This window comes from Pocillopora damicornis, chromosome 6, assembly GCF_964200805.1.
Source record: "Pocillopora damicornis chromosome 6, jaPocDami1.2, whole genome shotgun sequence".
In the NCBI taxonomy this organism is placed as follows: Eukaryota; Metazoa; Cnidaria; class Anthozoa; order Scleractinia; family Pocilloporidae; genus Pocillopora; species Pocillopora damicornis.
Window position 1 is genome coordinate 14200273 of NC_142675.1, and position 23413 is coordinate 14223685.

Genomic DNA, 23413 nt, shown 5'->3' on the forward strand with positions numbered 1-23413 from the left:
TTGCTTTTATAAAGTTAGCTTTATTCATTTTCTTTAGACTATTCTTAAGACATATTCTGGCTCTCAAGGTGATGCATTTGAAGCTTCTCATTATCTATTGTACGAAGAATTTGTCAGAACAAACGGCGCCTATATCTGTTAAACACGATAAAAAGCCAAAACTTGGTCTATTCCGTAGCCAAGGTAATTATATCTAACTTAAAAACCCCCCTTATTTTTTCCCAGCCACGTCAAAAACAATAACAACAGGGTTACTTTGTCACTTTACTGAGAATTTTGGTAAGATGCTCCTTCCATTTCTTAACTACCATACGATACAGAATCGTTTAAAGGGAAAACACCCAAAATAAAAGTTACTGTAACCCAACCATAAATGCCTTCGACCTGACCAGCGGTGATTCTAGCCATTATCATCGTTCTGAAACAGAAATGGACATTTCTCTTTGTCGTTAACAGTTTCCTAACCTCACCTAAAATAACATTTGCCTGATCTTCAGGCAAGAGTCTCATGCCTGCTGTTGCTAACAAAAATATCGGGGTGGATACGTATTTGTCCTCTAGGATGGTTAGCTTAGTAGATCCAAGTAGAGGATTCATGTAAGCTTCAACTTGAGTCGGGTCAACAGAAAGGTCAGAAATTCCAGGCTTCATTTTATGTGGTGAGGTATCAATCTGGACAACGTCAGAAGGTTGGAGGGAAGGATCGCTGGTAAGGAACTTGTAGGCCGCTGGATCCTGCGTCAATCAAGAAGGCGAAGCTACTCTGACCAGTGGCTAGACTGAGAGACAACCAGCAAATAAAGGAAGCTAAGCAACACAGGCTCCGAAAACGTCTTCATTCTTTCATACCTTGCAAGAAATTAAATTTTCATCTTTTATTAGTTGTTTCGGTTCCTGTCCCTGACACTAACATAGATTGTTTTAATTTTTCAAAGATAATGAAACTAAAACAGGAATTTCCAGCTTTCAGTCCGACATCAAAACTGCAAAAAGTGAGTTTGCATTGTTATAGGTAATAAAACTGGTTGAGAAAGAAAGGCGAGAAAGAAAAAAACCCACAATCAAGTCCGTTTTTCAAAGATAGATTGACAGTCTTCATCATACAGTTTGATTCGGATGTTTTCAAAGAACATCAGCCAGTCTGTAAACTTACTCTGCGAAATTGACATGAACTTTTTTTGCATCATGATTAGCATATTACTCTGAAAATTTTCTGTAGGAATTTTCATCATGTTTTTTCTCACCTTAGGTCAAAAAGATAAAGCAGTATATAACTTTTTAGCTTTGGCTTGATCATGTTAGGAATAGGATCAGTATTCGAAAAGGAAAATGAGGACAGTAGTCAACCTAATTCCTCTCTATTCATCTGAAAATTACCGCTAACAAATACCAACATTTTTGGATGTTACAGAAAATTTAAAACCGATCGTATGCCACCCAATGCGAAATTTAGACACTTATCAAAATTCTCGTGAGATATCGGTGTGTCAGTTAAGTTATTCTAAGCAAATAGAAGCGTAGTATTCGATTTCTTCGCTGCTACCTAATCTCAATGAATGTCCTTTAAAATGCATTTGAAATGCCCCTTTTTAGCAGACTTAGGAATTTAAAGATATAAGAACTAAAACTGAATGCCATATTAGAGACGGAAAAAATTATTCGAATTTCGTCACGAAACATTGCTTACTTAATAGAACCGATACCCTTTAGTTTGGTTGTACTTTAGACCCAAAGGAAGAGCAGCTCGTGCATGAGTCAAAGTTCCAATTCTTTGTCGCCTCCTGTCATCTTTTGTTTTAAAAGCTTTTCTGTTCCGGAAAAATAAACAAAGGTGAGAAAAAGGGGAGAGATTCAAAATGGCGGAGTTCGTAGTGAAACTGAGTTTCAGTACAATCGAAAATCTTAGCAGGTAGATTTACTCTTAGGATATCAGAACGCAATCAGTGTCATAATTTTAATTGGGAATTTAAAAGTGGAGGGAGAAATTTTTTTTTCTGGAGCATATTTTGAAATATTTAAAAAATTACGTACATCTAATAACACAGTATTGCTATTATGATGATCATGGCTCAACAATTATAGCCTACCATACCAACCGTTTATAGACATTTCAAGGCGTGAAGTGCTTTAAGACCGTAAACCAACCACTCAAACCCAGCGCAAACGTGAAAGGCATCTGCTACAGCATCAGGTAAGCCAGTGCTGACAAAAGAAGAGTTAGCCTGAAAGGGAAAACTCCGCACCCGTGTTTAGCAATGAACGTTTTCCCTATTTTCGACAGTCTAACGCGCCCGGGCGAAAAATCGTTATGCAGCAGGTTGAACCATGATTAGCACTTGCTATTTTAAGTGCCAGTCAGGGTAAAACAAGTGATTTTTAGATAAGGTAAAACTTATACCTTATGTAAACAACAAGGCCAGAGTTACTAGAGTTGTAATATATCTTTATTGTGTCGTTGTTGCTACACGCAGTAAAGATATACAACATGTTTTTAGTGATAGATGATAAAGAAAAACCACTTCTTGGGTTTCTTTACATAGTATATTTTACACTTGTACAGTTGTCGGGCCTCGTTAGCATTGCTATTTGACTATTCATTTGATTAGCAAATACCAATACAAATTGAAAGTTTATGGAAATGTAAGTTAAAAAAACAGAGCATTCAATATCTGAATGTTCCGTTTCAATGATACTTATTGAATCAATTAAATATCTCTGAATACATTACATAAAGGAAAAAGTTCCATTACATGGCAACAACTCATAAAACCACATAATCCAACATCACCTGCGGTTCTGAAGGCTCCTGACGGTAAACTGGCGTCACTTCTGACTCCTCTGTAGTCAGCATAAACTCTAAAATGATACACAGAGTCCTCTTCGAGGTCTACAACGTCCGCAACTGTGCCTGTCACTGTGCAATGATTCTGCCAAATAGTCTGTTTACAACTTGCGTTCATCCACGCTGTTTCTTCTCCTGGTCTTATATTTACGGTATATGTAACAGATTCAAGATGAATTGGTGACCATTTGATAGTTATTGTATCAACGGTGTTGTTCACAAATACTGGAAAACCAGGAGCATCTAAAACAAAATATATCATTTCTTTCAAAATATGTAATGAATATATATATATATATATATTCACATCCGAAGAATTAATCAGTGAGCTGATGACATGATTCTGTAACCAAATCCTCTGAACCTGAACGTAAATTATTTTATTGACTATGAATCAAAACAACCGCAGGACTGCAGTAGCGGTGCATCGGCATATTACTTTAATCATTTACCAACCACAGAACAACAGAACTGTCAGAACAATCATTGAATCACACCTCATTTCATCTCCTATCCCTTACAGAACCGTGGAAAGGCGGGGACAGTCATTCCTTCACCCTTCATTTCTTTTATTCTCAACAAAAGGACTACGGGTCTTCAGGAGCAATCGTTCAGTGAAATGTAATACCAATTTAGTTAAAAAAAACTCTCAAGCTGGGGCTGCGAAACTGCACAAATCTACGGATCCCTTAATTTTCACACTCACCGCTAAAGCACGGTGTGCGGAAGCGATAACGAAAATCTGCTAAATGCGACTAAACTGAAAAACACAAGCGATAAAGAAAATCTCCCAAATGCGACTAAAACTGCGACTAAAACTGCGACTAAATGCAACTAAAACTGCGACAACACACACGCGAGAAATCGTACGCGTAACTTGCTTACGACTGATTAACGTTAAATGTCTCAGCGCGCGCGCGCTAATTGCACGACACGCCAGTCTTCTTAACACGCGGTGAGCACTAAGATTGATGCTCTGAAAACTGGCCGAGTATTCCGAATAAAGGAAGCTCTAAATAGTTGATCTACAAATCCTTTGGTTTCTTTTGAAGATAATTTTTCAGCAATCTTGTCTGCGAAGTAACACATGCTTGCGTCTTTTTTGAATAGACTTTTCATAGTGACCCTATGAATGAACATCTACTGAAAAATTTGCAGGATTTCCACCGGAATATTTAGTAGAACTCTAGACTTGATATTCTGGCTAACTCAAGTTCATCCATTCTATTCTGATTAATTAATAAGTACGATGCTAACACTTGAAAGGTCCTCCCTAGTTATCCGTTGAATGATTCGATTGTATTAATTCAAACCGATTTAGATGGCAATCTTAGACCGAAGAATCGATTAATAAAAGTCACTTTTAGACAATATCTATTTACCGAGAACAGTTACTTTGACTGTAGCACTGTCTCCTGAGCCCACTTCATTTACAGGGATACATGTGTATATTCCAGCTTTCCTCACAGTAACACTAAACATCCCAGAGTTACTGATGGCGATGAGGGTACTATTGAATATCAACTGAAACGCTTGAACTGCAGGGTTAGCATCTGAGGTGCAGTTTAGGAACAGTAAACCTCCAGCTAAAACGACAGTATTATTCAGGCCAGATGTCATTCGTGTACCAGTCGGCAAGTCTGCAAAATAAAGAAAGTTCGTTATTCTCGCGGTCAGCCTCAAGGCCTGATTGGGGGAACGATTGTATGTTATATCACTTCCACGAGTGAAACAAATTCTTGCAAAAAGGTTATAAAACTCTATTGTCATCATTGTGTTTACTTTTGGCTTGTTACTCAGCTGACACATGCAATGAAAACTCTACAGTTAATTGACTTACAGAATACATCCAAGTGACATGTACTGATCGAACTATTGCCAATTCCATTCCATGCGCGGCACTGATAAAACCCCGTTTGGTTGCGTTGAACATCGAACAAAATAAGCTGCTCAATGTTGCCAATAACATCTCCTGTATCTTGCCATATCCATGTGATGTTTGGAGGAGGATTACCAGTAGCAGTACATTGAAGATTTACGTTACTCCCTTCAATAGCTGAGCTCGGACACTGCAAAGCTTGAACTTGAGTTTCGACTGATGAAAAAAAACTGACTTGACTAAAAGAGTGTTATAAGTCACGAAACTCTTCCCAGCACTTTTGATTTATGTAACGTTGCCTTAACTCAGCATCTAAAGTGGTTTCGTTATGATCAACAACAAGTCATGCGCTGTTATTTTCCTTTCAATACGGATCTCTACTATCAATGCAGCAATGAATTGGCCCTAATTAAGAGCAAACATTATTTTCAGGTTTCAAAAATATTCTGTTTTATCGCGAGAGTTTCTTTAATTAAGGGAAAGGAAAATACTTTTTTTGCTTACAGTACAAATTCAGATTGCATGCTCTGGTGGAATTGCCGCCGATTCCATTCCACGCACGACACAAATAAGTCCCTGTTTGACTTCGATCAACTTCTTTAAGGGTCAGCTTTTCGCTTCTACCAAGGACGTATCCTGTATCTTGCCATACCCAGGTGATATTTGGAGATGGATTTCCAATAGCATTGCAGTGAAGAGTTACGTTACCTCCCTCAACTGTCGTGGTTGGACAATGCATGTGGAATATCTGTGGATCAACTGGAAAAGAAACGTTTCAATATGCCTGAGTAAAAGATAACAATCTTTATAACCGATAAACCCTCCTTTGCTCTTTACCTCCGAGCAACTCGCACGGGATTTGCACTCGAAAATATTATGATTATGACTGTAGCCAGCTTGTAGCTAGTCCAATTTGTTATGTCACCTATGTGAACTAGAAGAACTTTATATTCGTTAAGCGTGTTTAGTTTAATTTACGCACGCTGATATCGTTCGTTTAGCGCGAATTTTGTTTGCAAATAAAGGTCCTAAGGTTGGACAAGGTAATATTGTTTCTTTTTCTTTCTTTTAAGTTCATTTTCTCTGTATTGTAATCGATTTCGCGCATTAGTGTCGTATTTGTTACGTTGTCATAAGATTTGCACCGACGTTTATTTTGTATATTATTTATTCGTTAGTTTTAAGACTTCAGTTTGGAGCCTGTGCGACATCAGCCCTAAATACAGCCAATGAAAGGTTGTTGTGCGAATTTTGAAAAAATTATTGGACTTCAAATGGCTCCGTCGGATCCCCCTGCTTCCAGGAAGGATACTGTAGCGGAAAAAGCAACATATTTTTTTTCGGAAAAAATGACGAAGATGAACATGTTGTCGTCCAAGGAAAATATTCTTCAGATCAGATCGAACAACTTGTCAGAAGATCTCAAACATTAACTGAAAAGGGGCTTTGAATATCAGTGTTCGTTAAAGGAGAGGAGTTATCAAAGAACTATGAGAGTGACACGAACTTAATATACACTGGGTTCGACCTCAACACTCTCCGAAAAGGAGAGATCAGACATAGAAGAACGTAGACAAGACTTAGGAAGTGCCTAGCTAGGGTATTCGCTACTGTTGATGGAAAAGAAGTTTGTCATGTACTTGACACAACGTCATTCTTCTCCAAGCAAGCTGTAAAGCTGAGGGTGTGTATTGGGGAGAAAATATTTCAACAAGAGAAGGAAGAGTTGTGCTTACGTAGCAGTAAGCCTTACTGGTGTTTCAAAGACGTCAACAACTTCAAAGATCTCTGAGAGCTCTGACTTAACTAGCCAAAGGAGAAGTGAAGATGAAGTATGCGATATAAAAAACTCAAATACTTTTGAGCCATCAGCGTGGTTCCTTTACCGGAATCGCTCAACACGACAAGCTCAACTCAGTCTTCAACGTCTCCATTACAGATTGTAAAAAACAATACAGAGGCACCATCGAATGCAGAACCAACTCCACCGCACCATATTAATTACTATAGCAACTCAGTTAGCAAACAGACATTAACCACAGCGATTCCTCTTGAGTCTCCAATCTCGCGAACACTCTACGAGTGCACGACTATCATTGGGCGGGCCTAAATGGAAGGCCGCCCTTGAGACTGTGGTCGTGAGAAGATATATGAATTCAAACTAGAAGATTCTTATATAATGCACCACTCACCAGGACAACAAAGGAAAATTGTAGTCCTCCAAACGCTGCAAGTAGATCAAGCCAGCGAGAAAATTAGCAGTTAATGATGTTGTCATCATGAAGGACGAGAACGCTCCAAGAAACGCACGGAGGTGAGCTAATGAGGACGAAGCGTTTCCGAGCACCGATGGCCATGTAAGGGGTATTGGACTCGCCATGATGGCCGCCAGCGGCCTTGACGAAAAGACAATGAATCAGTGAAAATTAGTTTCTACAAAGACCAATCCACAAGTTGGTCGTTATCCAGTGAAGAGACTAGGAACCAGACTTGTGTTGCTAAACCCGTATCCAGTTTGTAGGGGTAGTTCAGAACGGCTTGTTTTAGTTTATTAACGTTACCCTTTTTGATAGTTATTGGACATTTGCTTGTTAACAGTGAATCCCCACTGTGGGTGCATGTGACTGTGGCCAGTCCAGTTTGGTACGTCATCTATAGTTCGTGCACTTTCGGTCATGTGATCTAGAAGAACTTGTTTTTTTCGGCGTGGTTATTTTAATTTACGCTCATTGATATCGCTCGTTATCGTGGAATTCGTTTGTAAAACTAGCAGTCCTAAAGCTGGACAAGGTGATTGTGTTCATTTCTTTCTTTTAAGTTCATTTCCTTTGTATTATAATTGATTTCATTATATTACCTCACTATTTTTTATCAGGTACTTAAACAATTGTTCAACTCAGTGTAGGTGGCCAGCGGTGGATATTTACCTCGCTGCTTCGTGGCTCGGTAAACTTCCACCACTTAGCATCTCCACTTCGGTGAATAGCTGTTAGTTGTGTTTTTGCTTCAATAAAGTAAATTCCTCAGTATCCCTTGGGCTTATTTTCAAATAGAAAGTATACCTTTAAACTATGTTCCTTAGTAATGAAAATGAAAGGCTTACAATACACATCCGGACTGCATGTTCTGGTGGAGTTTTTTCCGATTCCATTCCACGCCAAACACTGAAAAGTGCCTGCTATGCTGCGATTGACAGCTGTAAGAGTCAGCTGTTCATTGGTACCCAGAACATCTCCTGTTTCCTTCCGTATCCAGTTAATATTTGGGGGAGGATTTCCAGTTGCATTGCAGTGAAGAGTCACGTCATGACCCTCAATGATTGATGTCGGACACTCTAAGTTTAGAACCAGAGGTTCATCTACGAGAAAAAGGAAAAAATTTTGCATTCGATTGGTTTTTTCTCTATTCAAGTAATTTACAAACGGAGATGACACGAAGTCTGTTTCAGTTAAAGTTTGAATTATCAGGGTAAATTTGAGTCAAGGTAGAGAAAGGTTATTTTGAATTAAAGGGGAGTTCGAGTTAACCCAGTTTATATTTGGGGGAGGATTTCCAGTTGCATAGCAGTGAAGAGTCACGTCATGTCCCTGAATGATTAATGTTGGACACTCTAAGTTTAGAACCAGAGGTTCATCTATGAGGAAAAGCAAATAATTTTGCATTCGATTGGTTTTTTTTCTATTTAAAGTTATAAATTACGAACGAAGATGGCACGAAGTCTGTTTCAGTTAAAGTTTGAGTTATCAGGGTAAATTTGAGTCAGGATAAAGAAAGGTTAGTTTGCGTTAGAGGAGAGTTAGAGTTAACCCAGTGTTAGTTGACTGAAAGCAAATGACTTCAAAATGGGAAAAATCTAGTGGAAATGGTATTTTGTTCAAGTTTGTCGGAAGTTCGAGTTTGCTGAGAAAGTGTTAGCTGATAGTAAATGAATGAGAAAATGGGGTCTATTCCATTCTTTTGGAGATGGCGGGAATTTTGAGTTGACCGAGTTCAAATTAGCTGGGTTCTACTGTATCTTCCTCAGTAATGACAACATATGGCTTACAATGCACATCCGGACTGCATGTTCTGGTGGAGTTTTTGCCAATTCCATTCCACGCCAAACACTGAAAAGTGCCTGCTTTGCTGCGATTGACAGCTGTAAGAGTCAGCTGTTCATTGTAGCCTAGAACATCTCTTGTGTCCTTCCGTATCCAGTTAATATTTGGGGGAGGATTTCCAGTTGCATTGCAGTGAAGAGTCGCGTTATATCCCTCAATGATTGATGTCGGACACTCTAAGTTTAGAACCAGAGGTTCATCTATGAGAAAAAGAAAAATATTTTGCATTCGATTGGTTTTTTCTCTATTCCAGTAATTCACAAACGGAGATGGCAAGAAGTCTGTTTCAGTTAAAGTTTGAATTATCAGGGTTAATTTGAGTCAAGGTAAAGAAAGGTTATTTTGAATTAAAGGGGAGTTCGAGTTAATCCAGTTTTAGTTGATTGAAAGCAAACGACTGAAAATGGAGTCAAATCCAGGGGAAATGGTATTTTGTCCAAGTTAGTGGGAAGTTCGAATTTACTGAGAAAGTGTTAGCTGATAGTAAATGAATGAGAAAATGGGGTCTATTTCATTTTGTTGGAGATAGCGGGAAGTTTGAGTTGATCGAGTTCAAATTAGCGGGGTTCTACTGTATCTTCCTCAGTAATGACAATGAATGGCAATTACAATACACATCCGGACTGCATGTTCTGGTGGAGTTTTTGCCAATTCCGTTCCACGCCAAGCACTGAAAAGTGCCTGTTTTGCTGCGATTGACAGCTGTAAGAGTTAGTTGTTCATTGGTACCCAAAACGTCTCCTGTGTCCTTCCGTATCCAGTTAATATTTGGGGGAGGATTTCCAGTTGCATTGCAGTGAAGAGTCGCGTCATGTCCCTCAATGATTGATGTTGGACACTCTAAGTTTAGAACCAGAGGTTCATCTACAAGGAGAATAAAATAAAAGTAACTAAAATATTAAGCGTTTGAGTACTTAGTATCGCTGTATTGTGCTCGTTACGTTGTAAATTACGAGCTGAAATGGTGCGAAGTCTCGATCACGTGGACACGTAGACAACAATAGCGTGCTGGGAGAATTCTTGTCCTCACACAAAGCCTACACGCCGGTAGGACTTTGGGCACAGTTTGTCCTGTTACTGAACACAAGGTCCTAAACAAGTTTAGTGCAAGGTTTTGGGAGAAAATGGGATGCTTTCTATAATTGTATAAATTAATATGCCGTTCGGTAGTTATTTTCTTAAATTGGACACAAAAAAATTAGATCGTGCACGCTGAAGGTGTTTGTGAATCTGAGAGATTAGAAATCCCACTATTTGGTAGAGAAAGACGGTTGTTACAGGTTTTAAAGGTCTTAAAAAGTTCAATTCATTAGCAGATCCAGAGGGATGTCTGAGAGGTCCGGACTCCTCTCACCCTATTTCTCTCGTCAGACCCGCGGATTCTTTCACCACTTGTCCCTCACCAAAATTCTTTCAGCAACAGGATCGCATATTACTCCTCATCTGGTTTAATTTCTTTAATGGTCTATTGCTGCTTCCTTTCATTTGTAGAATTCATGCACGCGGTGAAGTGTTGATTGATCACGAGGTGTGGCGTGTGACCACGAGTGAAAGGACTTGGTGGGGGGAGGGGGAAGCGGGCTTTGGTCTTAATACATTAAAGTGAAACAATAAGGGTTTGGCTTCCAGGATTTTCTACTTACAAAGCACGTCTAGGCTGCAGGTTTTGGTGGAACTGTTACCAATTCCATTCCGTGCCAGGCATTGATAGTTGCCTGCTTGGCTTTGATTTATAACTGAAAAAGTGAGCTCCTCACTGCTACTAAGAACATCTCCTGTTTCTTCCCATATCCAAGTAATGTTCGGAGAAGGATTACCAGTGACATTACAATAAAGAGTTACGTTACTTCCATGAGTTATTGAGCCTGGACATTGCATGTTTAGAATCTGGGGTTCGACTAAAAAGAAAAGAAAAAGATAAGTTAAAAAACAAATTTAACAAATCTTCGTAACAGAGTAAGGGTCTCACGTTCATTATTTACTGTCATGTAAAACAATGTTCTCCTTATGTGGAGGATAATTGCGAGAGAAAATATCTTGGCATAGAATAGTTTCCTTTCTCTTTAGACTGGTAAGTAAGAAGCTGTCGTTACGGTGACAGGTGAAGGCACGTGATACGAAAAGTGGAATCTACACTTGAAAACAGACAGACTGTACGGCCAGCTTAGCGGGTGGGATTTTTCGAACTATGGAAATACGCCTTTTTTTTTTCCAGGGGGGCACGATACGAGTCGTGGCTGGATTGCCCACTGCTTCTCTCTCTCTATACCACATTGGATGTGGTATAGAACCTGGTAGGACATCAGCACAACACGGAAACTGAAAGATCAATGGTTATAGGCTCTATCGCATTGGCTTTGGTAAGGAAGTAAGTGTTGTCCCATTAAAGGTTCCCTATTCCTCTGGTTGTGTGGGGCTAGGAGTTTACTCGATGAGAAAACTGACATTTAGGTATATACACGTGAAACACAAAAGAGCCGAAGACTACAGATTGTTGCCTTGCAAGTTGAAATTTTCGAACCATATGTGCTGGGCTAAAATTAAGATCTGAATGAGATCAGCGACACTTGTAAAACCGCAATAATTGCAATGTACTGGAAAGACTGGACATCGACACTGTTTGCGTTCTGCCCAGCTGAACGTAGCTCTATTAAAGAATCCAAGTACGCCTTCTTTTGGCAAGGTTATCAATGGATGGAGCGAGGAGACACTATGTTGGTTTTACTGTGAAAAATTCCCTGATCGCCTCCAAAGGAACACCAATACGAGGTACGGACAGAATCCTTGCTCTTCAACTTCAGGCCCTGTAAACCTCCCAAGCATCTGTGCCCTCAAAATTTATTTCTACCCTGCGGCCAAAAACCAGTTTTACGAGGCAGTGCACAACGCAAAATGTAGGCTCCCTCAAATGAAATGAATATACTTACTCGATGAAGTCTGAGCTAGAGAAGGAACTGAGAGCGAAGCTTGGTAAAATGAAAGAAACCTGAGCAAAGAGCTAGACATTCTTCATTAGGTTCGCCACACTCGGACCTACTATAGGGCAGACTGTGACTCACTTCCTTACAAACAGGAAGATGAGGTTGATACCAAAGAAGATGCACCAACAAGTACCACACGCTATCTATGCATCAACATCTGCGACACAGCTGACCTTAATAGAGTTCAACAATAAACACCTAAGTGGTCTCATTTGAAAAATGCCATGTACACCTCGGCCATCTCAGTTTTTGAGAAGAAGGAGAACTGAAGCGAAGAAAAGTGTGAGGCATACTGGGCACAGATTCAGCCTTTAACAGATGAAATAAAGAAAGCGCTATTGACTTTCAAGCCTAAATCCTGCATTAGTGTATGTGATGCCCACAGAGCCACACAGAACAAGGAAAAAGATTTCACTCGTTTCCATTCAAAATAATGCTGGTTGAAGTTGTGTGGTAGGATAAAGTAAGCCGAACTTTAGCAGAAAAGAAACCATAAGAATGTACGAGGTTATCAAAACTGCTACTGGCCCCTCGGCCACCAAGACCGCCCTACCACCAAACAATTCATGTAATGTCCTCTGATGTCCTCCCTGATTATGCCGTAGAACGGCGAAAGCTCGGAGTGAATAAAGAAAGAACCACAGTAGCACTTAAAGGCTTCATTTGATCAATATCCCACAATTCATGTAATATTATCTCACATCAGAGCGGGCAACTGCAACGCTTGTTGGAGCATCACCTGGAGCCGTATGCAGCACAAACATGAAGATCAATGATTCCCTGCTTAGGTGAAACTAGATGACCTGCCAATGGAAGAGCTCAGCAAAGTCTGAATAATCTCCCTTGTAGAAAGACCCATTTGAAGTACGATATTGCCCTTGAGATCCTCAAGAGTGTGAAACCAGCTAAACATCTCCATGAGCTCCTACGCCTCTTTTGGGAAAAAGTTGCACCTCATATGACATGCGGGACGCCAACATTGTCACCACAGCAATTTCAGCAACTATGGTATTTCACTTCTAAGCATTCTCACCAACACGAGTAAGGTTGGTACGCACCCAATATCTCTTGGTCTGGGTTTTACTCTCCTTGTCTCCTCATTTCTTAGGCTAAACGAAATAACAATTAACAATGCCTGTTACGGTCGGATTTCGCGCGACATATTGGACATTTAAGTTTGGAAATGGGCAAAGTTGCGAGATTGTCAGTTTTTACCCAGGTTGTCAGTTTTTACTCAGGTTTTGAGAATTACTGTTCGCAGCAAATTGTGATAATACAGACAGCCTGATAACGACAGGCACAAAGACATCTCGACCATGTGACCGAATTAATAGAGCTATTGGTTTGCAAATCACCACGCAACAAATCAGCATTCGAAGACGACTCAAGATAGAGATGATTCTTCAGAGGATTGTGCTTCGAAAGCAGACTTTTCTTTGCATGGAAAGAAAAGCCCTGATCATTTGTTCACCAATCGTCAAAAATTTGCTTTGTAATCAATATGGTAAGTTGCTAATGGTTCCGAACACAAACGTAAATCTTTCGGAAGAGATGACCTTGCAATAGCATGAATTCATGCACGTGGTAAACTGTTATTTTTTGGGAAGCTAAAAAAGCGAAGCTTGGGATCCTGCTTGGTTTTGGCCTGACTACTGCACTCGAAAGCTACACAATGAGGTATTTTTCTGCCAGGAAAACCCCAAATACAAAAGAACGGAGCAACTAAAGAACGGAAGAACGAAAAGAAAGAACCAAAGAACCGAGCATTACGAGTCATTAACCTAAAATGCCTTGCGCACCTAACAAGATGGCGGATGCGGAAAGTTCGAACTTGCCGTGAAAGCTTGTTTTGAAGGCCCGTAGAGCCTTTTGAGCAATCTTTACTTTAAGACTGGAGGTTCCCTTCAATACAGCGGAGTAGGGGTTTTACAAAACGTTTTTCTTTTTGTTGTAAAGCAGTATAGAAAACGTTCGGGCACTAGGGAACTGAGACAAATGAAACTTTTCATGCGATGAATTGGTTAATCGGATTAGGTCGATTAGTTTTCTTAATGATATGAACAAAACCCTCACAATCGCAGTTATTGAAGATCGTTTGCATTCATTCGTCACGCAGCCTGGCTTCGAGCCTGGGCACATAAAACATTTCTTGTTATTTTCTTGACCCGAAAGTCGAACCACGGAATAACAGACACATAAATCTAAAAAATAAGTATGACTAATAAACGAAGTACTCAAAAGAAATGAACGAAAGGTGAAAAAGTTCGGTAGCAAAAGAGCTGTAAAGTCAACGTGAAATTCGAACGACTTACTGATGTGAGAGAGGCAAGGAACCAACTCAATTTTGTATTTCAGTTTTTTCAGAGTTGGACGGGGTATGTGAGAGTTTGGCCGTCGCTTTATTTTTTATCGCCGTATATTCTTCGTGTTACTCCTACTTTGTTCTTTGAAAAAATAAGTTTCCATTTTGAGGTCAAAGTTCGGAATTTAAGGACGTTTCTAGAGGACCAAATTCCTTCATGATATATGCACTGGTTTCGAAACTTTTAGTTTACGAACACTCACTTGAGAGAGTCTCAATGAGGTGATGGCTCTTTTTACTTTCAGTTAGAATTTTGAGGTTCAAAGTTCGGAATTTAAGGACGTTTCCAGAGGACTAAATTCCTTCATGATATATGCATTGGTTTCGAACCTTTTAGTTTACGGACACTGACTTGAGAGAGTCTTAATGAAGTGATGTCTCTTTTTTACTTTCAGTTAGAATTTTGGCCATTTTTTACGGCTAACGGTAAATTTCTTCAAATACGTGTAACAGAAATGTTGAAATTTAATTATTCAGAAAATTTCTTGATCAGTTTTCATGAACAATTAGTCACATTAACTCGCTCACTTTTACCATCAGAGTCAAGCGACAAGGGTAATCCAGTCGGAGTTGCTGTTCGGTTGATAAAGAGTAATTTACTGTTTCATCACTACAGCCCAAACTTCTTGGCTTGGTCCTTGAGACTAGGAAAATCAAACAGATTTCTTCAAATGCTGAAATAGAGCGGTGTTCGTCTCCGATTTTGTTCTTGCCTGATATCTTTCGATTGGCTTCTCCTTCCCTCTCGTTATATACTAATTATGCGTTTCAGGACAGCTTTCACTCAAACAGTGAATGAAGAAACTTAAGACCGCCAAAGTGAACAATCGTCCACCAACTCATCCCATTCGCGAAAACCAAACACTTTCGGTGCGCAGAATATGACTCAGCAGGACCTGAGCCAAATGCTAAGAAAGGTCGTAAATACGAAACATTTTTACGGTAACTTTTTTTTGTACGACTAATGGTCAAAATATGTCAATTTTTACTTCTAACAAATAATTTTTTCGCCGTTTTATGTGTAACGGCTAATCCTCTCACTTAACCACTCCCACACTCACTCACTCGCCTACCAGCCTACCAACCCAAGTACAATTCGCAAAATTATGAAAAACATGCAGACTGTTATCGTCTGAAGCAAAGTAAATCTATTGCGTGGAAAAAGAAAAACTAAAGACAATTTTTAGAAATTATTTCGAGACTTGGGACGAAGTTTTTCAAGTCAACAAAGCTTACTTCCTTTTAATTTCAATGATTTGTTAAATTTATGGTTTAGGTATCCTCAAAGAACAGAAAAGATCACGTACGCGGAGATATTTCAATAGTGATCCATTCAAGAACAAGCTTGCGATTGGTTCCATTAATTGCCTTTTAGGCTAGGGTAAGACATTAAAATCATTTTTAGAGTCATACAATGGCTACTGCACGGTACTTGAAGATGTCTTAAATTTTAAACATTGGTATCTCTTTCTCAAATGCTTTGAATCAATTTCTTTATAAGATTGATTTTCTCTTGTCTTTGAGAAATTGAACAAAACAAATTGATGATTACTGTTTCCAGATCTTTAGAAAAACGTGTTGCCCAGCATTAAAGTGCCGCGAGAGATTCCTACCGCGTTACGGAATGACAGGCTGTAGAAAATCGAAGTTTTTTTTAAATTATATAACACTTCATAAAATTTACGAGAATTCGATCAAATGATTTGTTTAGACTCTTCCCAGAGCAAGTGTTTTGAGAAAGGAGAAGAAAGAGTTTTGATAATTAAGATATGAATTGGTTATCATGAAAATTTACCTTTTGGCTGGCTGCACACCACACCAGCATCCATATGATTTCTACAGTAGAGAACTCCCCACCCTCCGTGACTGCACTGTGAAACTGATGTCTCATTTCCTCCACACTGTAACTCATTCAGCCATATCGGGCCTGTTGCATGTCCAAATGCTGGCCATCGTGGTGCTGATAAAGCTCCATCGTATCCAAGCTGGCGACAGACAACATCAGCTTCCTGTAGGTCCCAGCTGTACCCACAAATTCTTCCCCATGTACCACTATACTGCACTTCAACACGTCCAGAAGATGGTGAATTAGTGGGACTCACCAAACGAACTGCGATTTAAGTGAAAAAATAAGACAGCATTTTACGTTGTTTTCTAAAATGAAAACATACGATATGTCGTCACGAACGGACTATGGTCGTCATATTTCGTGACCGCTGATCTGTCGACAAACCAGCGTGTTTCTAAAGACTTGAAGACTGGAATATTCAGTCTTGATTATCACATGTATCATACTTCCAATCATGTCTTATTTATTTTTTGTAACTTGAATGTGAAAAATCCAAACCTGGCGTTAAAGAGCGAGTGATGGAGATTCAAAGTGCGCAGATTTTTTCACACACTATTGCAAAGCTCCACAATTAAATGACAGTGACGATGGAAGTTTATTGTATAATACGCTGGGCTGTCTCGGCAAGTATGATTGAAGACCTGGCTGTGGCTCAAGGACTGCGACAGATCAATAGCTGGTTTTGCAGTTTCACATTAGTTTTATAAAGTAAAATGAAAAAAAATTTTTTCACTTAGAAGGTGCGGTAACGAATCCTGCAATCTGGTCGCAGGAAAGGATTTTGGTGCTTCTGCCCACAATCATGGCAATGCTTTCATGAGTTTCTGTTCGCATCAGATTGGCTGCAGAAACCAATTTTGAGGCAAGTTTATCGTATAAAAGAGAGTTGGAACCAATATCAATTTATATATTCCTTTTCGAAACACTCAGTTTTTTGGTGTTACTCCCTGTTTTGTTCACCGTACTTTTCAAAAGCCGAACCTACTAATTTTGATTAAGTACGTGAAAAACTCGACATCTGAATCCATTCACAGCTGCTACGTCGTTCCTAGCGCATGGCTCACACGGTATTAATTTTCGACTCTGGAACGGCATAACAAAGGCCTAAATTCAAACACCGCACTCTTCATGTACCGACTCGAAAGCAAAAATAATTGTAAAGTGTTCTGAAGATGTCTTCCTAGAACTGTATTCGGAACAGCCATTATCAGTCACTTAGTTCGGCGGATGAGTCATCAGACTTACTTTATTGACTTTGGTCAAGTCCAAGCAAGTTTTGCTATTCGTAAGAGAACTCGGAAATCAGCAATTGTAATCTTAAACTTACTTGTGTTTTCATAAGTTTCCACTAGGGAATAAGATAAGTTGTTGCATATGTAATGAATGGCAAAAGAGGAAAAAAAATGTACGCTGGCTAACGCTTCATGACCACTAAGCTGAGTGAGGGATTAAGCGTGCTCTGCAACGGGCTGATTCCATAAATGTTGCACTGTTTTGTTTGTTGTTATTTCCTTAACATTGTATTTAGGGATTTAAGTAAAAGGAATTAACTTCATAAGGTTTGGAACTTAATAATGTTTAACCTTCACTGGCGACTAACTGTAAGCTTTCAAAACAAAAATTAGATTATACTTTGACCTGTAGATGACAACTAGCGAGAAATTGAGCCTCACAGGTGAACTGGACTTAAGGAAATTGCGGAGAAAGAAGTCTGAAAATACCAGGCTTCGACTGGGTTCAGACCACAGTCTCCATGCATTTCCGTAAGTTCTTTGTTGCCAAGCTGCCAACTATAGGTTTGCAACTTCCGAAAATTCAGAGACCAAAACCCAGGAATTAGATTTAAAGAGCTAATATAATTTCAGAGTAATGGGATGTAAGATTATATTTCAATGACCTTTCAGTCGACGGCACACTGCACCAGCGTCTTCATGATGCCCACAGTTCTCAATTCCCCAACCTCTGTGACGGCACTGTGATATCAATGTCTCATTTCCTACACAATTAACGTCATCCAGCCATATCTGACCAGTTCCATGTCCAAACGCAGCCGATCCTGGTGCTGATAAAGCTCCTTCAAATCCAAGCTGGCGACAAACTACATCAGCGTCCTGTAGGTCCCACAGGTCATCGCAAATGGTTCCCCATGTACCATTGTAAAACACTTCAACACGACCAGCTGACGTTGAATTGGCGTGATTCATCAAACGAACTGTTTTTTATTACGGGAATGACAGTTGACCAGTTAGCAGGAACTTTATAAATGCGATGTGGTGAAATTATAATAAGAATAATAGGAAATAAATTGTAATGCTTTTGCAAAACTGGACCCTTGGAAGTTCCCGTAACTCGTTTTCATATTCATGTTTTAGCTTCCACGAATAATATTTTTACTTCATTATCTTTATATATATTTTATATGGGCCAGATTGGAAACAAGACTCATCTGTTTAAACACATCAAAGTCTTAATTTCAGGCTACTCTAAAACAGCCCTTCCTTAGTATTGATTTACTGAAAATCGCGTCACTTTCACTAATCCTTTTGAAATTGTGTCATCGCCTTACCTGGGGGTCGGCACACGACACCAGCGTCTTCCAAATGCCTACAGTCGTGGATTTCCCATCCTACGTGCTGACAGTCCGATATCGAAATCTCAACCCCTACACATTGCACGTTATCCAGCCATATCGGACCAGTTCCTTGTCCAAATACTGCCCATTTTGTTGCTAATAAAGCTCCGTCGTATCCAAGCTGGCGACAAACTACATCAGCGTCCTGTAAGTCCCATGAATCATCACAAATGGTTCCCCATGTACCCCTGTGCAACACTTCAACACGACCAGAAGATGGTGAATTGGTGGAACTCACCAAACGAATGGCTGTTACTGTGAAAGTAGAAATTAATCAAGTATCGTAGTAAGCTAAACACAAATTATTAACTATGTCTTAATATCAAATTGTGATTACTTGCCCAACGAATCACGAATGTCAGTAATTAGAATGGGCCTTCCTAGTTTTTTTTGTGAACAGTAATTAAATATAATACATTCCTGACAGGTTTCTTAGCAAAGTAGAAACCTGAAACTAACCTTAATTTAAGAGTCTATTAAAACTTTAACGCAAATTGCGTTTTAAACTTTATTTAGCAAAGCCAGTCACTTTCGATTTCGACTTGTTAAAATTCCATCTCGGTAGCCCCCACCATTTTTAAGAAGAGAAGAAAGGATGACGAAAACAACTACCGGGTCACTATCGCCCGATTCTTCCCCTCAGTTTCCAAAGTCATGGAGCAAGCGATTCAAGTTGAACTATGGGATTTTACTGAAGTGGACAATGTTTCGTCAGTATTTCAATCTGGTTTTCGCAAAAAGCATTTTGCTTAAACCGCTGTGGTCTACTTGGTTGACCTAAAAAAGGTCTTTGATCTCAGTGACCATCAATCCAGAGCACTTTGGAGTAAGAGGGAACAGCCTCGCTTGATTCAGAAATTATTTGAAAATTCGTACATAGAGAGCAGGAAAAGTCTGTACTCGAGCCTAGAGGTCCAACTGGCCGGAGCTTATCCCGGTTTCCTTAGCAATTCGCCGTTGCCCATACTCCTGGGTGGAGAGAGGCATGACGTAAGCAAAGTCTCTTGCCCAAGAAAACAAATTGATCCAGCCAGGTCTCGAACGAGGACCATTGCTCTGACCTTTGTCACGCATCCTTTTTTAATCTGTCTTCCTTACGTGTTATTTGTTTTCTCCCTCTTTGATTTATTATGAACATACTCTTGAGTGTTACTAGTGAAATATGCATGGCACAAAACATTAGACGTGGATCCGTCTTGGTGTCTACCATTGCGGTGCAATCTTTGACTTGTTGCTAGGATTTAGAAATGTCAACGCTTTCAAAACAATTGGGCATGCTGTTAGTTACAAAATGTTAGGGTGTATCGAAATTTACTGTCTGAGACCATGACAGAAGACGGACCTCTTTCATGATCTGCATTCTTAAAATCAGTTTCTGATTCTTCCAGCCCATAGTCTGGTTTCCCTTTTACGAACCAACAGAACTGAAATACACTAGGTTCTAAAGGATCAAAATTTTTATAAGGTACCAGGGAGGCTTAAGCCGGCGACACACCTTCCGCTTTTATACGACGATCGGGAAAAATCGCCAGTTGTGCCCAGTGCAGCGATTGCAACTTCCACCGATCGCCGCAATTGGCGTGTAAAATCGCCGATATCTGGTATGCCAGATATCGGCATAAAATTTCCAGGTGTATCGACGGCTTTATTCTTCATTGGCTAACGAAAAAATCCACTGAAAGGAGTTTCACAGGGTTAACAAAGAGTTAAAGAAGGCTTGATATAAGCCAAGTTCTGATCTTGGGTTTCTATAGACCAACACAAAATTGATGAATGTCGAAATGAAAAAAAAGGAGTAGCCGATATCCAGCCATCTTGACTGAAAGACCCTAAAAAAACATCACACTATTTCTAAATACATTTACTAGTCACGTCATACTCTATTGGTTTTGATTGTGATGAGATGTGGATGTGACCCTATTTTTGGAAGCTTAGCTGGAAAACTTCTATTTCAAAAGAAAAAAATTATCTTTAGGTTATGAGGTATGCAAACTGAGAATGAGCATTTTTTTTTTTTTGAGAATCATGAAGCGGCTTACTTGTCCCCTCGGTAACATCACGGAACTGGCCTCATCTGAATGGCCTGCTCGTGGCCTCGGCCAAATGAAATCGGTTGGGTCAAAAAATACATTCTTCCTCGAGACCAGTACTTAACCCAAGTTTCATTATACAAAGTGCATCATGAATTCCCTCGGCAAAAATGTACTTGTAATATACAAATGTAATGTATTTTGTGCAAGTTGTCGAGTTACCTGAGGGTTGGCACACTGCACCAGCGTCTTCACTATGCCCACAGTTTTCAATTCCCCATCCTCTGTGACGGCACTGCGCTAACAGTGTCTCATTTCCTACACAATTAACGTCATCCAGCCATATCTGACCTGTTCCTTGTCCAAATGCTGCATATCTAGGCGCCGATATAGCTCCATCGTATCCAAGCTGGCGACAGACTACATGAGCGTCCTGTAAGTCCCAATAGTCGTCACAAATGGTTCCCCATGTACCATTGTAAAAAACTTCAACGCGACCAGAAGATGGCAAATTGGCCGGACTTACCAAACGAACTGTGATTAAAAAGAGAGAGAAGTCAATCCATTTTAGGGACTGTATTGAAAATTCTGTGGTCCAAAGGGTATAGGTTTCTTTAAAGTTTATAGCTGTTATATTTAACCAGCTGATATGGAGCTGGTATAGTCGACGGAACATTTTCATCAAAGTGGAAGAGAACCTCTCAAGGTTTTTTCTGATTTGACTTAATCGTTTTTACCCCATTACCAAGAGATCCCAGTTTCACTGCGATAGAATGTGGTTCAACGACATCTCTTTGAAGTAGCATTCGTGTCATGAGAAAAGAATGGGTTTTTTAAATTTGACAAATCTACTTTGTAGATATATCATCGCCTTACTTGTGGGTCGGCACACTATACCAGCGTCATAATTATGCCAACAGTCGTGATCTCCCCATCCAATGTGCACGCATTCTGATATCGATGACTCATTTCCCACACATCTTACTTCATTCAACCATACCGGACCTGTTCTTGGTCCAGATCCTGCGTTGCGAAATGTTGCTAAAGCTTCTTCGAATCCAAGCTGGCGACAAACGACATTAGCGTCTTGAAAGTCCCAAGAATTGCCACAAATGGTTCCCCATACACCTTTGTGCTGCACTTCGACACGACCAGAACGTGACGAATTGTAAGAATTCATAACACGGACAGCTGTTATCGACGAAATAAAAGTAAACCGGTAGAACCATAGAATTAAAGATCCAAATAACGTAAGTCAGACTATGGTTGTTCGAAGAACAGTAATAGGGCGAATACATTTAATAGACAATGATAATCATGGCAATAATACTAACAATAATAATAAAGATGATATTAATACACTTTTAAATTTATGTTGTCGGATTTTTCCTAATCTACGTGAACTTTGTGAATGTTTGATTCTACACCATGGAAAATAAAACTCTGAGCTTTCGACTCTCCTAGATTCCTGTATACAATAATTTGGTCCGATAACTTGACATGTGACCTGAACAGCTTCGTTCAGATCGTCGGAAGGTTGTTTCTGCCAGCGTCTTTACTTAAGGTTGGCTTGGGGCACTGATGTTGCTTGCAGAACTGGCGTGACTTAAGCAAGCGTGCTCTCAGCTTTTTTTGGGGTGAAATTATAGCTGCCTTCTTTGATTTTCACAGAAGCGGAAGTGCGGGGGAGAAAAAAAATAATTGTTTTGAGGGTGTGAGCGATGGTCAAAAGAAGGAGAGGGGGTTTGGGACAATAGAAATCACACTTTCCCACACCTGTTCTCCGTTGGTCAATAACAAGCCAAACTTCATTTCGCTCTTGTAGAAAAAAGTCATTGCAAACTGTCACAGGTGAAAATTTTAATTTCCATCGTACTACCTAGGAAGCTGCCAAGTTTTTTCGGAATATGATATGTCTCCCGCATTTCTAGCGGATAATGGAATAGGCATTTTCGATTTGATTAACGGCAGCCACACTCACGGATTGTCATTTGGGAGCTATGGAGCGTGCGTCTGTTTTTGTTGGAATGCAGAGCCTCCGGACTTTAAATAAAATCGTCTGATTGGTTATTCACTCAATTCCGGAAATGCAGTGAAGCGCAGCCAATCGGGGATGTTTCACTTTTACACAGCCTTTTAGGACAAGTGCGTCAAACCCTAATAGTTTGTGCCAGTAAAAGTAGCCTATTACGCTATTAGCATTGCTCGATTTTTTAAATTATGCTCCAAATTATGCTCGTCTTTGAAAATCACGCTACTTTTTTTAAAGTATGCTTTTCGAAAAAGAAACAAAAAACCAGTCTAAATTACATATTTCTTGTTGATAAAGCATGATGTCTTCTTATTTTGAGTTACGTACTTGCTGTGATAAAAATAATGAATTATTTTACTTAATTCCACACTTGAAGCGGTGACTCATGAGTCAAAAAGTACGTTGTTAGCATTATGTTTCTCTTTAACGCCATTTTGCTGTTTGTGAAAGCGGGAACTGGGACCAACGCAATAGTTACTTCCGGTGTGCCCAGTCCTCTGGACGACGAGCAGATCAGTATTGCTATAACTTTCTTCCCCCCTAGACATTGAAAAACTGGAAACAGACTGAATCACGGACCGAACCTGAAAATAGTCGATCTTAGAGACCAAAAAGATGACCCACCGTAAAAACGAATGTGAGCTCTTGTAGACTGTTGGAAGTTCATCCTTTTCATCTAATGCTATTAGCAATTGGAATGATTAGC

The 23413-nt window shown here is 39.7% G+C and overlaps 1 protein-coding gene across 1 annotated transcript in view; it reads right to left on the reverse strand.

The window, feature by feature from the left end:
- Positions 1–23413, reverse strand: part of LOC113665385 (scavenger receptor cysteine-rich type 1 protein M160-like) — a 58786-nt gene continuing 35373 nt past the window's right edge. The window contains exons 14-28 of the mRNA XM_089208644.1: positions 21552–21866; positions 20898–21209; positions 18580–18894; positions 17911–18225; positions 15960–16274; positions 10465–10719; positions 9431–9685; positions 8767–9021; positions 7825–8079; positions 5226–5480; positions 4683–4937; positions 4225–4482; positions 2789–3085; positions 1688–1808; positions 1–849 (exon numbers count right to left, since the gene is read on the reverse strand). Coding sequence (XP_089064770.1) covers positions 1756–1808; positions 2789–3085; positions 4225–4482; positions 4683–4937; positions 5226–5480; positions 7825–8079; positions 8767–9021; positions 9431–9685; positions 10465–10719; positions 15960–16274; positions 17911–18225; positions 18580–18894; positions 20898–21209; positions 21552–21866 — 3710 coding nt within the window. The 3' untranslated portion in view covers positions 1–849; positions 1688–1755. The remainder of the gene's footprint in view (positions 850–1687; positions 1809–2788; positions 3086–4224; positions 4483–4682; positions 4938–5225; positions 5481–7824; positions 8080–8766; positions 9022–9430; positions 9686–10464; positions 10720–15959; positions 16275–17910; positions 18226–18579; positions 18895–20897; positions 21210–21551; positions 21867–23413) is intronic.